This window comes from Hippocampus comes, unplaced genomic scaffold (assembly GCF_001891065.2).
Source record: "Hippocampus comes isolate QL1 unplaced genomic scaffold, H_comes_QL1_v1.1 scaffold37, whole genome shotgun sequence".
Classification (NCBI taxonomy): Eukaryota; Metazoa; Chordata; class Actinopteri; order Syngnathiformes; family Syngnathidae; genus Hippocampus; species Hippocampus comes.
The window spans coordinates 1,576,719-1,592,924 of record NW_017805535.1 but is presented as its reverse complement, the minus strand read 5'-3'; the positions used below and the strand labels follow the sequence as shown (position 1 = coordinate 1,592,924).

The window sequence follows — 16,206 nt, the reverse complement described above, 5'->3', positions numbered from 1 at the left end:
TTATCACTGATCAGCAAATCATCAAACCAAGCATGAAAATTACAATGAGGTCTTTTGAGTCATCAGTCTCAAGTTAAGTCCCAATTCTTGGACTCCCAAGTCAAATCTCTTAAAGGTCTTTTAGTAGTAATTCAGTAGATAAACGGAGACTCAAGTCGACTCCAACCCAAGTCACAAGTACTCAAGTCACCATCTGTGCTTGCTTGTGTCCTAATATATGAGAGGTTGACATCGGTGAAATCTTACTTGGGTGGCAAAATTAACGGTGACTGTGGTTTGAGTTTGTTGTCATCTTTCTTCTCCCGCATGTCTCGAGGGGGACGCATCTTCGGTCTTTCCTTCTCATCTCGCTTTATCCTGTCCCTCTCCCACTCCTCTTTCCGCCTCATTCGCTCCTTCTCCCGCTCTCTCTCCCGCTCTCGTTCCCTCTGCCGGCGCTCTCTCTCACGATGATCTCTCTCCCGCTCTCGATCTCTGTGCCTCTCCCGAGGGTCCCGTTCCCTTTCACGCTCCTGGAATGGTAATAAAATCATGCAAATAAATTTGGTATTCGTTGAAATATTTTCAACAACAACCTACAGCAGAGGTGTCAAACGTCAGTCGGCGAGGACCATTATCCTGCATGCAATACACCTGAGTCAAATGATCTCCCCTGGCCTACGCTAGCCTGCACTGATGTTGCTTTGCAAGATAAGATAAGATAAGATAAGAAAACCTTTATTAGTCTCGCAGTGGAGAAATTCCCAATTCACATCATCCCTCGTTCAATAAGATATGACACTTAACTGCAACTTTCCAGATTTTGGAACTTTGGTCCACTTGCGCTCCTCTGGCACGCTTAGAAGAAGTGGGCCAGAGCCTGACATTATTTGTTCATGCATGTCATACAATTACTGAAATGCAAAAGTTCCTTGACAATTATTCATGTGAAATGGCACCTTGCATAAAATAAACCCATGGAACAACTTGAAATACGTGTCCAAGTTTAGTATTTAGCCCCCGCCCCCAAAAAAGGCCCCCACACTGTGAGCACGAAGCAGATGCCTGTATAAATCATTGCGCCAATGAGGCATACTTACATTGTAGTGGTAAGGAAGAGGAGCTTCTGTATACTGCACTCGGAAGTTTTCATACTGCCCACCTCGCCACAGAGCCTCCATTTCATAGTCATAATATGGATCAGAATATTGATCACTGCAAACGCATGACAGAAATGTATTGAATATAAATATGGCTACATTTATATTAAAGGTTTGCTGATTACCCATGGACCCCTTGTTGCCTATTGCAACAGTCAGTAATTAACTGTAAAAACTGGGATGATAAAGCAAGCTTTCAACAAAGAATAGTTTATACTTACGCATATATTGGCTCTCTGATGTCCATTTCTCTGAAAGAGCAAATGAAATGTTAATGAAGAAACTGATTCCGGTCTATTAATGGTCTTAGAATGTTTAACAAACAAAACGTAACATTGAGTCACATAAAATTAAGTGATTAATGTTGAATTTGACAATCTAAAGCTGTAAAGATCTTATTTGGTCACTTGGTGACCTTTATAATTTTAGAAAATGAAGAACACCAAACTTTCTCCCGTGGTGCCTTATCTGAAAATCATGAGACCCGCCCTGAATCCCGATCGTGTGATCAAATCGGGACATCCCTCGCAATGACAACAGTATTCAGTGTCATTTAATCACCAATTCCATTTACCAGAGTAAACTGACAGCTCGGTGATAATGTCATGTAGCAACAAAAAGTCACACTAGTTCTAGTCTCAAATACGTCTCATGTCTTAACCATCAAGATTGAAAGTCCTACGTCATTTCTTTCTGGGGAAACTCATGTCACCTATAAATGCACTCTTGCCTGCAGTATTTGGTCTTCATAGGAAAGTAGACCAATAAGGTCAAATAATATTGTGCAATTTATAGAACCTGCATGTGTGCATAACATGTCCCTGTATATTTAATACACTTCACACGTCATAGCAACTAATCATGTAAAACCTCTTTTAAAAGCCTAACTTCAAAATATTTGCAAAACATAATACTCTAAAAGGTCTTAATCTGCAAGATGAGCACCATGTGGCCTCATAATGATTCAATTTAAACACACTCACAATTGGTGTGCTAGACTATGATCCCCCATTGTAACTGGGAAAAATACAATACAATACATGCTGATTTATATACAGTAGTTGCATACTGAAATGTAGATCTTATTTACTTGAAAGCAAATTTATTCAATTCATGTTTTTTAAGTTTAAATGTACTTCATTTTAAAAACATTGGACCCCCGCTATTCACAGGGGAGAGGTACCACGCCGGCCAGCGAATATCAAAGATCCCTAAGTAACTGACACCCTCATTCAATTGGACTGAAAAGAGATAACTTTTTTTTTAAACCCAGAAAGTTCTTGAATAAACACAGATATAATGACAAGCATTTTACAAAAAAATAAATAAAATAAAAACTTTGTGGGTTGCCCCCCTGCCTCCCAAAATGAAAATAAAATAAAACCAAAAACCTGAATAGGGTAATCCGCAGGTGCCGAAACATGAGTCCATGGTAGCGTTTTTTTGCATGGGGTTTGACTGATGGATTAATTGGCTTAGTCCTCCAATCACGATTCCTTTCCCTATGTGCACTCCCAAAGCGACAGGTTATATTACATCGTATTTAATTTCACATTTTATCTTTAAAACGTAAATGAACAACAGTCAAGTCTGTCAAGTCATCAGTCAGCTCAAGTCAGGGGTCACTGTAACTTCCAAGACGAGTCTCAAATCTATTTTGATGCCAAGTGAATTCACAAAATAGTGCCAGTTGAGAGAATAGACTCGGGTCCCCATTTCGGAACATCCCTCCTGAACATTTGAGGTGGTTACATAAAAGGGGCTAATTTCAAATAAGGAATCAGTGCAATAAAAGCAGGTATAGCATACTCTCTGATTATGCGGTAGCTGCGTTCCCTGAAGAACTCATTCTCCTTGTCAAACTCTCTCTCATCTTCTCCAATTGTGACATTGAAACGTTTCTCCTCAAAGTCTGGCTCTTGTTCCTTTCGAATGGTGGCCTTCTTCAACATCTACAGGAATCAAACAAGCAAGCAGAATTTGTTTGAAACATGAACATAGCGATCAATATCTGTTGGTGGTGGTTCCAAAAGGAGATATGCCCAACATCAAGTTTGAAGATGTCACGGAGAGCATTATTCCAGAATGCTCTACTCCTTTCGGAATTTGACAAACATAACATCCATCACAAATGACGATGGCGCCCATCTTGACTTTCAGTGGTTTGTTTGCAAGGTACACGAAACCTAGCCTATCGCAACCTAGCTGATTTTTGAATACATGACAATGACAAGATATTTAATGTTCAAGCTGTTGAAGTAAAGTTTGAACATTGAAGGTTGTTGTTTTATGTCGATCTCATGACAAAATTAAGAACAGTGAAATCATTGATTCAACCCAAAAGCCTCAGCTAAATACTACACTCATGAAAGATTTTGAAGTACTCTGCAAAACAAGTTAACATTCTTTGGCACACTGTATGAATATGAAGCGATTATTGACTTCATGTAGTTCTCCAGGCCAGTTGAGATTTGCCATGACCCATCTCAACCGCTTATCTTTTCAAACTGCAATTATGTGAAAAATTATTCATCTGCTCGTTCAGTTGCCTCTCCTCATTGACGAAACAACGCATCACAGGCACAGCCCTTTCAAACCACGTATGTGATTTATCCAGTTTTGACACATGCTGACACTTACCTCTTTGGCATGCCTTAGGCCCCTCTCCCACGCACTTTCCACAGGAGGTTCGACTGGAGGTGGGGGAGGAGGGAGCTCCTCCACCACAGGTGCAGTCTGGAAGACAACAAATAATGCTCATTCCGTGAAACGGAAAGAAAGAAGACTGTGTCAGTCGGGTTGATGCATCAAGTGCCATTCTTGCTAATTTTGCACAGTACAATATTGTGTCAAAAAATGTTGCCCACTCAGCATCTATGGCAGCCTGATGATCCTGGAAGGGGAATTCTCCCATCTGCGGCCCCTTCTAAATGTTTCTCATTTTTTCCCCAAATGGGGTTTTTAAGAGTTTTTCCTTGCCCTCCTGTGGGTTAAGATTAGGGGATGTCGTAAATATGTGTCAACTATGGGCATGTGAAGCCCTTTGACACTGTTTGTGATTAAGGCCTATATAAGTAAATGTGACTTGGCTTATATTTTGTATTTCTATACTGTATTATTTAAGCCTTAAAGAAAATAGAACTTTTGTGCAGCTTTTTTCCCCTTGATGTATAAAATCTATTTGATAATGAAAAAAAAAAACAGCTGAATGGAGGATCAAGGAGGCTGTTAGTTAGAAAACATTCCTGGATAGTTCTGCAGCCATGAATCTATAAATCTTCCGAGTCTTTTTGCCACATACTGTAGTCATCTTGTGCATTTTTCTTATCAAACACTCCACGGTCAAAAAGACTGTGCTGTGTTGCCATCGTATTCTGGCAAGAAATGAGAATTGGAAATCCAAATTCAATCTGATGCACAAACTCTACCCTGAGAGAGTGAGTGTTCTGAGAGTTAGAGAGTGGGCTCCCTCCCTTTCTTTGAATTAACGAATGGTTGTGGCGAGAGTGTGTGCGTGCTGGAGTTGTGAGGGTGACGTTTCGCATCAGGCCAAACAAAAAACATACGGTGAAACTCCTCTAGAACGAAACCTACATGGGAGAAAATACCCCCTTATGTGAAAAAATCTTCATGCATTAACACAATTCCCATTCTCCTGCCCCCCATACGACGAAAACCCCCCTGTTGCGTTTTACGAAATCATTTTCTCTGCTCCAGCCTCGTGAAGACACTCACTACAACGAAGTCTTATCCAACAGAGACCTCTACTGCTTCGTTCGAAAAAAGGCAACAGCAACCACCACACTGGTTTACATAGTGAACGATGTTTATTTCAGTCACAGCTGCGAGTTTCCTGTAATCAACATAGTCATAGCTTACCGAGCATCAACCTGGCCTCCGATTGGCCAAGAGGGACCTCACTGTCTATGTGTGTAAATACTGAAGCTAGATCCGGAGCATCCGATTAGCTGCTCAGAGTAAATTGCTTATGGCTCGATGGACATTCAAATAAACGAACGTTTCCTCGAATGCTTTACTTGTTATCATGCTAAAAACAGCCACGGGACACTTCAACGGACATTTGGGTGTCAAGCAGCTAAGACAAGAAGAGCTCTACTGCTGGAAGAGAGGGTAAAAGTGATCAAAATGAAAGACGGAACAAGCAAAATAAAAGACATTATCCAAGAAATTGATGTAAGTGAAAGTGAATACTGATCGTAAATTTCGCAATTTCTTTCCCTTTTTTTCTTTCTACACTGACAATATCAAGTAAGTGTGTGCTCATACTTATGCACTATTGGAATAAAAATAGAATACACATACGTTTGTGTGTGCGTGTACACATACGTTTGTGTGTGTGGATGTGTGTGTGCGTGTGCTTACATCTGAGATCAAATTTGCTATAGTGAAAAATCCCCTGTTGTGAAAAATTTCTTGCTGCAAACATGATTTCGTTGTCGAGGAGTTTCACTGTAGTGTGTTTCCAGTAACATTAAATTTCAGCATAGGGTCGGTAGGTCGGACAAAGTTTTTTTTTAATCTTTCGTTTTCCTACCCATCAAAAATTTAAACAAAATAACCATAAAACACAAAACAAGAAGACGTTAAACCCGCTGCTCCGCGGCCGGCGCAGGCGCCGCTGCCACCGATTTAGTTTTCTCCCCGCTCCGGACTCGGGGGGCCGGTGCGCGCCGCCGCCTCCTCCGCCCTTGGTTTTTATTCGGCCAGTGGTGTTCATCAAATAGTTCGCTGAATTTTTTCGATACATCAATGGATGCTATTTTCTTAACATTACGGTGCGAGCACACGACTAACACAAAAAACGCGGTTTAAACTGTCGTCGGAGATCGCGGCCGCCGCCATGTTTCAATGTTGTTGACAGACGACAGGGCAAAGGACGCTCGCGCTCAACGTGAATATCGCAAGAGTTTGCACCGATGTAAACCCTCTACACAAAAATGTAGAGGGTTGTTTGAAAAAAATGCCGACAGCAAAGTTTTTTTTCGACGTAGAAATTCTCGGTCGGTCGGGTTACTGGAAACACACTTTTTTTCTACGCCTCATACTGCTCCAAAACACACTCTGTGGTCACCGGTTTCCATGTGACGTAATCTATTCTGATCTGTTGTTTAGATGCTTTCCAAGGTTAATCAGATCAGCTGTGAGACACATGGAGATCGATGAAACGCCACGTGATTTATCAAGACGGAGTGGATTCATCAACAGTGCTTGTGAGCATTTTAACAGTTTTATTCAAGCAACAGTTTGATTAAAAACAAGTTCCAAGTACTGGAAAACAAGTTTGTCTGTTGCAGACAAGCTTTGGTAATTCGCTAGAGCTAGGCGATATGACAATATATATTGCGAAGACAATAGACAACATTTTATGTCACTTCTATCGCGTTATCGCCATCTGCAGCAAATTACATGTAATTAATACGTCAAATAAGCTTAATTTGATGGGGAAAAAGCTTTCATTTTCAATCTTATGCCGCACTTATGCCATGAAAAATCGGCTTTTACGGTTTCGCCCTACCGGAACTCGTTCACTGCTATCAACAAGGTTTGCGTTGTTGGGAAATTCACTCTTGATGCCATAACATCAATCTGAGAGCGTGTGTGTGTTCGGCGAGGCAGAGCGCGCTCACTTCCCATTAAATTCCGAACGCAGCCTTTGCTCTAAAACAATCTGCAGCTCGTGCTATCTGTACTGCTTGACGCATTGGGCTCTGGCACATTTGAACAACGCTCGGAGTTTCCAAACAGTTTGAGTGAAGCGGTACGGCCTTGGAGTGTTTTTCCAAAAACATCTAACATTAGGGAACAAGGATTTTGTGTGTGAGTTCGAGCTCTACTGTTGTTGGTTCGTTTTTTTTTTTTTTTAATAAAATACATTTCCCCCAAAAATGCGACTTATATTCCAAGGCAACGAATGTTTATTTTCTTCTTCATTATTCATTTTTTTGAGTGGTACAACTTCTACCCTGGCACGACATAATCCAAAAAAACAGTAATAATTTTGGCGTGTGATGAGTGTTACTGTTGTTTCCCCCCTCCTGCATATACTGTCATTACAAATGACACAAATACCCATTTGAACAAGTGAGATAGAGACTTACCCAGGAATTGTTGGGTATCAGTGGCAGGGGTCCTCCAGGCTGAGCGCCATTAGGTGAGAACAGGTCTGGTTTCGTGATGAGGGAATAGTTACCTTTGTCATTGACACCAGGGTGAATAAACCGACAGTTCATACCCCAAGTACAATTCCCTGGTGAAACAAAAGAATTCTTGAAAGTTCAGGAAAACAGACCACAAAACAGTTTGGTATAACAGATTCTTGGAAAGATTTCGGTTCGTGTCAGGAGTGATTCATCAATGGCAATCAACAAACATCCTTACGAGCTGTGTACTTCAAAACACACTGACATTGTCAATCAGTGAGCTGCAAGTATGGAAAGGGAGCAAATAGATTAGAACCATTTAGCAGGGATCTCCCAATGAGATCACATGATCAGAAGTAGAATAGGAACATCGGAATTTCAGCTGATAAGGTAGTGTTAGTTTCTGAACATTTAAAGGTCACAAAACAACCAGATGTGCAAATTCCAAATAGAACATTAATATCTTAGTTTTAAAGTATGTAATGCTATTTTTTTGTTTTTTGGCGCGATGTAGTGACTGATACACACACCCGCAGAGGCATCTCCTCCATTGTGCACAGGTCTACGACAGACAGAGCGGTGGGTTTGCCTTCAAAGCTTGTTTGGAGGGAGCGGCAAGACAAAAGGTGCTCCTAAATAAGTCTGCATTGCCTGATATAAAGCAGCCTCGTAGCTCAACGGCAATGTCAGAGTTGAGAGTGCAGAGAGCGGGATGGACAGGTTAGCAATTGTGACACGTCCAAACGACATAACTTCAAGTTTGACGAGTATAAATGATTTGGTGACAAGCAAGCTTGGTCCCTACTGATTGCATTCAACGTGGTCATAAATTAGTAGTGTGTTTCTAAATGAGCGAAGCCTACACAAGCCTATGAATAACCGTGTACTGTCTGGTTTATGATGTCTCACCTATTTGGTTATTTCCGTCATTGTGGTTTTAAAGTTTCATGTGTCTCACTGTGCTATTTTAGAAACCTGCCTTGGAAATACGGCTGAAAACTAGCATTTATGCTATGTCCGGTGCATTTCCACTGTGTTGATTTATGAGCACTGTATCAAAGAAATATCCATCCATTTTCTGATCCGCTTTATCTTCACAAGGGCCGCGGGGGGTGCTGGAGCCTATCCCAGTTTTCTTCGGACAGTAGGCGGGGGACACTCTGAACCGGTTGCCAGCCAATCACAGGGCACACATAGTCGGACAACCATCTGCGCTCGCGCTCACACATATGGACAACTTAGCGCTCAACCGGCCTGCCATGCATGTTTTTGGAATGTGGGAGGAAACCGGAGTACCCGAAGAAAACCCACGCAAGGCACGGGGAGAACATGCAAACTCCACACAGGAAGGCCGAAGCCGGATTGAGCCCATGACCTCTGCACTGTGAGGCCGACGCGCTAACCACTCGTCCGCCCATCAATGAAATACAGTAAATAAATCAATGTAAATGTATTGTTTACCATTAGATAAGTCAAATGTATGAAACAGAGGAATCCCTTATTCTGTGGTAATGCTTATTGGGGCCATTCAACCAAATTGCTGACATTTGCGTCCCCAGGCAATTACATGTTTTTTTTTAAATAAAGCGTCCTGCACAATGATATGTATTGTGTTTAAAGTTAACTGTCAATTAGCGTACGTTGAGGCTGTTACGCTGCCATCTTTCTACTACAGATAACCTTAGAAGACAAACTTAGCGAACGTAGTTTCGCAAGATGATGACGACAGCATGTGTAACAAATGCCATGCACTAACTCTGAGGGAATACAAGAAGTCGTTTGGGATGACATTTTGCCTGCACCTCTGCTAAAGAAATTGGTGGTAGGCTTTCAAAGTTTAGTGCCTCTGAGGCCCTGAATGCATGTGCTTCGAGCTTAGCTCGTTGCATTCTATTCGTTCACCACTCGATGGCACTAAGTTCTACACTATCTTTAACTTTCTTCACCACGTTTATTTTTTAGGGCACCTCCTGCTTCATAAGGTTCCAAAATACAGTGTACCGCGATTTCAAAAAAATAAAAACATTATTTTGTCAAATGCGCCACCACCCATTTCAAAATTTGGGAGGATAAAGTAAGCCAGCTTTTATGTACAAATTGTTTCAATAGTTTGCACCCAGATGGGTGAAGCACGCTTGCTTCTTTCAACACGACGACCTTTGTCTGGTGAGAGCATAAGGATGTTGCTTTTGGGTGACACAGTACGTCAACCAATAATTTAATGGTGTAAAATGTCTTTCATTAATCTGTTTTTGTCCAGATAAACAAATCTTGCTCTGCGCCATCAAAGCTTTTCGAGCTAGTGCTTAGTTTGCTAGCTGCAAACAAAGAGGCGGTTCTTTACAACACTTCACTTGGCAAACATCAAGTCTAAGTGCAGGGTTGAGAGTTGTGACTCTGTGAAAAACTGTGCAAGCCCGACAAAAAAATTATATACCATCAATATAAAATTTGTATTCCTGCATAATTAGCAGATTAATGCTAAACAATAACATGAACTATAACTTGAATGGATATGCAAACAAGCCATGTCTGGTTTGAATTTACAATCAAAAATTAATTTTATGACCCAATGCACATAAAACAGAATACAGTACCAAAACAAGATTCCTGGCACAGGAGTTCACCATTGTTATGAATACAGAACGGATTTAACAACTATTTTACCTCTCAAACTCAATCTCACGCGACTGTCTGCCCTCAGGCGGCACACGGCGTACAAATCTGACGTGGTATCACCCCTGCTAAATTTGAGCCAGGAAAAACCCTCCCTGCAAGTGATCCATTTTGTGCTGTGGAGGGCTACATATAATCAGGCATTAAACTGATTGAGCTTGGCTATAACGAAAGAACACTTTCACAATTTACAGCAATCGTCCCCAAACGACAGCCCATGGGCCCGGGTATGGCCCGTCTCCACATTTTGCCGCCACCCGCCCTCCCCTGAAGAATACCAGAGATGCATTTTTTTCCCTACAATCTGGCGATGTGAACCAGTCTTGTACATGCATAGAACATATCATGCTAAGCCATCCTACTTCAGTCTGCGCCCTATCTGAAACCCCTCCCTCAAAAAATAAATAAAATCCTGGATACGCCGCTGTTAAATAAAACAGAATGATGGCAAAACGCCTCGGTAATAGAAATACATTTGTACAAGTTCAGATGAATCATTCCTCTGTTTGAGCGAGCTTTCGGAATGCTCAATTGATAGCAAGCAGCTGGAAACCTTTCACTGATGGAGAATTTGTCAAGAAATGGTTGAATGCTGTCGCGGAGGAGGTGTGTCCCGAGAAGAAAGATGTCTTCAATGCCGTGAGTCTGTCGGCGACTACTATCACAAGACGCACTGAAGAAAGAGGTTTAGACACCTCTGCAATCGTCATACTTTTTGTTACAAAGTGCCTTTTACAGGTTCTCTGCAAAAGAAGCTAAAGTGCGGTCACATGTTCTAACATTACTCACCTTTGATGAAGAACCTACAGATAGGACGTGGTCTGATCTTTCGATCTGAGGGATCTTTCACTTCCCCCTCCTCCAAATCATCATCCTGTACATAAAACAGAAAAATACACCTTTACATTAGACAGATCATGAAAGACTGAAATAACGTTTTAATCTCAAGTGTGAATTTGACCTAACAACGCTTTGAAGGTATGACCTGGCCCATTCAACAACACTGCCAATTAGAAAATCCAAATAATAATGCAACACATCCATTATCTGTAGCAGACAATTTAATAAATGCTGTCTTTTACCGCCGACATAACAGTCAAGCCCCATTCAGTCACACCATGCCGACTTACATCAATCTCTCCTTCATCAATCTCTCCATCATCCTCTTCTTTCTTCTTGTCTCTGAAAGAATCTCTGTGGATTTTGGAGTCATCTGTCTTCCTGGATTCCCCATCTTTGGGGGACGGGGGTAGGATTGGTTTCTTCTCTTGCTTCTTTACCGTCGTGTCTTCGCTCACCTCCTCTTCCAAGGCTAGTTTTGCATCCTCTTCTTCCTCATCGTCGTGTGTGGGGATGTTGGGCTCCTCTGGGACCTCCTCATCATAATCCAGTTCATGTTCATCCAGCTCCCTGGAAACAGACGGCGAGTCTTCCTTAATCCTTCTCGACACAGCAGCTCTCCCCTCTCTGGCACGTAAAATATCATTCTGCTCTTCTGCAACTCTTTTCACTCCTTCCTCTTCCTCCTCCTCCTCTTCATCCTCCACATCAGCTGCATCCCTTCTGTAGTCTCCATATGCTTCCGATAAATCTTTGTTGTTTTCCTTCGTGACAAAGTTCTTGCCTTGTTCTGGTTCTGATTCTGGTGACTGGGGAGGGTCGAGTACTTGATCATCTGAAACTTCTACCTCATCCTCTCCATCCAACTCACCCTCCTGTTGTCCATCATCATCTTCATCTTTATAATCATCTTCATCATCATCATCCCCTTCCATTAGCAAAATCGCCTCATTCTCTTGTCCTAGCCCACCAGTTTCTCCAACAGGTTCATCATCCTCTGGCTCAGAAACAAAGTCAGGTACAACCTCATCCTCTTCTCCTGTCACCGCCTGTGATGCCAGACCTCCTCCTGTGATTTCGACTGTATCCTCATCTTCATCGTCCTCCACCAGTTCTCCATTCTCTTCATAGAGTAGCTCACTGTCTGAGATTACCCTATCCTCCTCCTCATCAGGAGAATCCAGTAGGTCACTGTCAGAAAGGTCCTTTTCATCTACAGGAGACTGCAATGACAGGCTAGGGCTCTCGGGCGTATCCATTTGAGAATATTTTACTGTAGGCAAAAAAAGCACAAGTACAGTGTAAGTTAATACAGCATCATGAGGCAACAGTATAAAGTAAAAGTATGCTGCTATAGTACACTGAAATAAATACAATGTTTTAGCACACCCAAATTGTGAGTAATCAGGCTAATAATATCCCGCTGTTCAAGCCTCTTGGAAATGTTAATGTTTTATTATCTGTAATGATACTTGAAATAAAGAGGATGTAAATCGAATGTGGCAGACACTTGCAGAAAGTTCTGTGTGAAATTAAAAAGGGAGCCACAATTCAAATAAGAGTAAATACTTGCACGATGTAGTGAAATGTAAATGAGCAAATTGTACACTGTAATCGAAAGACGCATTTGAGGTCTTAAGTAAAACCTCCCCTTAGCATTAGCAAACTAGCCAATTTGCTAGTTGGTAGTATGGGTTTAGGGTATCAAAAAACCAAACGTACAGTCATTAGTGTCACCTACCAGGGCGTATAGTATTAGATAACAGTCCAGAGTAGGTAAACACAACAATTCAAGACAGGGTCATTGACTGGTAAGCATGCTAATAGCCGGGACGTGCTATTCGGGAACAAGGCCCATAACGCGAGGGAGCATATTTTACAGGCTAATCACCGAAGAACAACCAACTCTCTTCGGAAAATTATGGAAGAAACTAGTTGGCTTTATGTTCTGGAGTTACATCCAGAATCATACCAGCGACATCGGTACACATTTACATTTACAAACAATTCACCAACAATGAGCGCCTGCCCCGGTGGTGAGCGATCAGCCTAACGCCACTATGCTAACAATTAACAAACCCTCGCTGGAATTCACCTTGCCGATTGGAACTCCTTAAACGCGTCACTGTTGCATTAAGAACAACCCCTCCACACTGATACGGGTGTTTGAAGTCTATAATTACTCATATACGATACAATTTAACCGATAGGATGGAGAAAATAAAACACCCCACTCGACACAGCGAGGGTTGCCGTGCGTGACGTCATAAAGACACGACGAGCGAACGCAAAAACCCTGCGCCAGGGAGACCTCAGCTCGGGGAGAGATTCGTTAAACGCCGCGTCGTAGTGTGTAGAATGAAAAAAAAAGTCTAAATATTCTCCGTCAACAACGTGAGGTTTGGAGCAACCCGAAAATGGCGTAATTTCATTGCCTTGATGAGAAAAGAAATGACCGCAGTCTTGTCACATTTGCTACCCTGAATAATAATCCGCCAGTATGGAAAAAATTTAAAACGCCGAGTGATAACCGTTTTAAGTTCGAACAGAAGTTGCTTAAGGATACTTGGAAAAGAAGGGGAAGCCAGGAAACGTCGACTTCAAAGTGAGTGACGCCGAACACTCAACAGAAACTAATTCACAAATTGTGGAACACACAGAAACTCACACCAAGGGCGCAATGGAGAACTCTAAAGTCCAAACCAACATCTCAACCCAGAAGTCTGTCAACAAACGGAAGAAAAGGGATTCCAAAGAAAACAGTGAAAGTTCGAATTTTAGCGCCGACTTTTTGTCAACAAGCCAAGAGCTCTCGAAAAAACACGAGACGTCCCATAAGATTTCAACTATTGAACTGATGATGGAAACAAGTTCAACATCTCGGCGCATTGAAAGGTTAACTTCAACAGTCGAACAGCTTGGAGTGGATGTTAATTGCCACAAAGACGTTCTGAAACAGACGAAGCTGGAAATTGAACAACTGAAAAAAGAAAACCATATGTTGAGAGCAGAAGTCATTGAAAACAAGCGCTACAGCCAGGGACGCTTCTAGAACAAGAGTGCAGCAAGAAGAACCAAAGACCCCCTACCCCCTGAAAAGCAGGATGATCGATTTGAAAATATATCTTTTTTACGTAATTGACATTTACAATTAATGACGAATAACGACCAACAGGACTGCAACTGGATGCCTGGCATGTCATTGTTTCCAATTGTATCATATATATATGGACCGTTATCAGCCAACAGCAAGTTGGGCCCTTATGCAGGGATTCCTGACACCGTGTCAAAGGCAGTGACTGTGTTTTGTCATTCAATGGGGCAGTGTCAGCCATCTCTCTCTACAATTGTCTGTGTTGTCTGAGAGAAGAGGTGAATGGAAGAGAGTTGTGTCTCACATAATTGGGAAAGTTATTCCAAGATTTAAGGACTATTTTCACAGAGGTTGTCAACACAGTACATTAGCAAGGGCTGAAGAGAAAGGATGGTATCCTGCACGTTTCTGAAGAACACTCTAAAAATGCATATGTCTCACAAAGGCACTTTCCTCAGATGATCCGGCAGCCAGCAAGAAACTTTGTGGCTTAAAAAAAAGAAAATGGAAAGTACATCATTCATCCTTATGCTCTGATAGATGTAAAGAAGGTTGACCAGTTGAATGATAGTGAAATAATCTTGAAAAATGGTTTGGTAAATTTGGTAAACCTCCTCCTCCTGGTCTTTAGAGGGATTTCACACAAGTACTGTTAAATCTACTATTCGCTGGTACAGTGAAACTCCTCGACAACGAAACCTACATGGGCGAAAATACCACACTTATGGTAGTGTGAAAACATTTTCATGCATGAAAGCCATACCCACTTTTCTGCTCCCCCTACAACGAAAAATCCCCCTGTTCTGTTATACGAAATCTTTTTCTCTGCTCTTGCGTCGCAACGAGATTCACTAAAATGAAAACAAGCCTTCCGCAAAAGTCTCATCCAACCTCAGCATGTCACAGCGACCTCTACTGCGTCGTTCGGAAACAGCAACAGCAACCACCACATTGGTTTGCACATGCAAGAAATTGATGTAAGTGAAAGTAAATGATGATCGTAAATTTCACAATTTCCCTTTTTGTCTTTTTACGCTGGCTATGTGAAGTGTCAAATAAGTATGCTCATACTTATGCACGATTGGAATATAAATAAAAAGTACACATATACATTTTTTTGTGTGTGTTCGTGTTTACGTCTGAGTTAAAATTTTGCTGTCCAGTCCCCTGCTGTGAAAAATTTCTTGCTGCAAACATGATTTTCTTGTAGAGGAGTTTCACTATCTCTCTGGGACGAGTGAAAAAAAAAGTTAGCCTCAGATTGTTAATAATGCACCTCGTAATGTTTGCAAGACACCATCAGATTTTGGACAACTTTTAAAATTTGATTATTATCTTATGCAGTGTATATGCAGTATGTCAGTTATTTTCTTAATCCATTGTTCGCTCAGTTTCCATCACAATGTAATTTCTCATTCAACTATTATTGTAACATTACTTTTTGAGCAATAAGTTGTGTCCTTAATACATAGTCTGAACAATTTAGACCAAAAAAGGAAAGAACATTTTGGTTCGAATGGAAATATTCTAGAGTTGACCTATTTATTCGTGAAAATATATTTATTAAACAAGATCAATCGTATACATTCCTAATTTCCTTTAGGAATGCAAAACACACTTCAAAAGTATTTGTCGAGAGCTCAGATTTTTATTTTCAACCTGTTTCATTCCCTTTTATAATACTGTTTTAAAAACATTTTTAATAGCTCTCAAGTTTGATTCTCTAATAGTAATGTCATTGTCATTTCTTGTTAGTGGTATATGCATCGGCACAGATGGCAGGTGGATCAGAGACCCCAACCGCCCCCCCCCCACACACACACCCATTAATGATGACTGCACTGTGTCCCTCATATATATGTGTGTGTGTGTGTGTGTGTGTGTGTGTGTGTGTATGTATATATACAGTAAATATTCCCATTCCCGGAATTCTATGAAAAGGAATTTCCTTCACCCGGAACAAAAACCTATGCATTAACATTTTGACTACGATATTACATGTTACCGGAATTTACGTAAGCGGAAATTCCACTACCCTAACCCGGATTGAGACGTCATGCTGCAGGAGCTTAAATACACGCAACGCCCACCCGATGCTACGGAAAGACACGACTTCTGAGACACATTTTCACTTCGCGTTTTTCGATCATCAGATTCGAAACAACGACGTGTGAGTGAGTTTTTATTGGCGTGCGTTTTACTGTAATTGTGAATGATTTTAACTTTATTCACTTAACGTCCTGTAGAACGCGGCACTAGCTTAAAAGCAGCACCCACTCGACACGACCGAAGAAAC

At 41.4% G+C, this 16,206-nt stretch overlaps 1 protein-coding gene across 9 annotated transcripts in view; it reads right to left on the bottom strand.

Annotated features, from left to right (window-relative positions):
• zc3h18 (zinc finger CCCH-type containing 18) overlaps positions 1 to 13,069 on the bottom strand; it is a 33,275-nt gene extending 20,206 nt beyond the window's left edge. For 3 of the 9 annotated variants that reach the window (XM_019878175.1, XM_019878177.1, XM_019878178.1), the window contains exons 1-9: positions 12,912 to 13,068; positions 11,107 to 12,089; positions 10,766 to 10,850; positions 7,259 to 7,407; positions 3,780 to 3,875; positions 2,949 to 3,091; positions 1,361 to 1,390; positions 1,080 to 1,194; positions 247 to 512 (exon numbers count right to left, since the gene is read on the bottom strand). In XM_019878175.1, the coding sequence (XP_019733734.1) occupies positions 247 to 512; positions 1,080 to 1,194; positions 1,361 to 1,390; positions 2,949 to 3,091; positions 3,780 to 3,875; positions 7,259 to 7,407; positions 10,766 to 10,850; positions 11,107 to 12,075 (1,853 nt within the window). In that variant the 5' untranslated portion in view covers positions 12,076 to 12,089; positions 12,912 to 13,068. The other 6 variants (XM_019878180.1, XM_019878181.1, XM_019878179.1 and 3 more) reach the window with 4 other exon arrangements.
• Between the last annotated feature and the right edge of the window lie 3,137 nt (positions 13,070 to 16,206).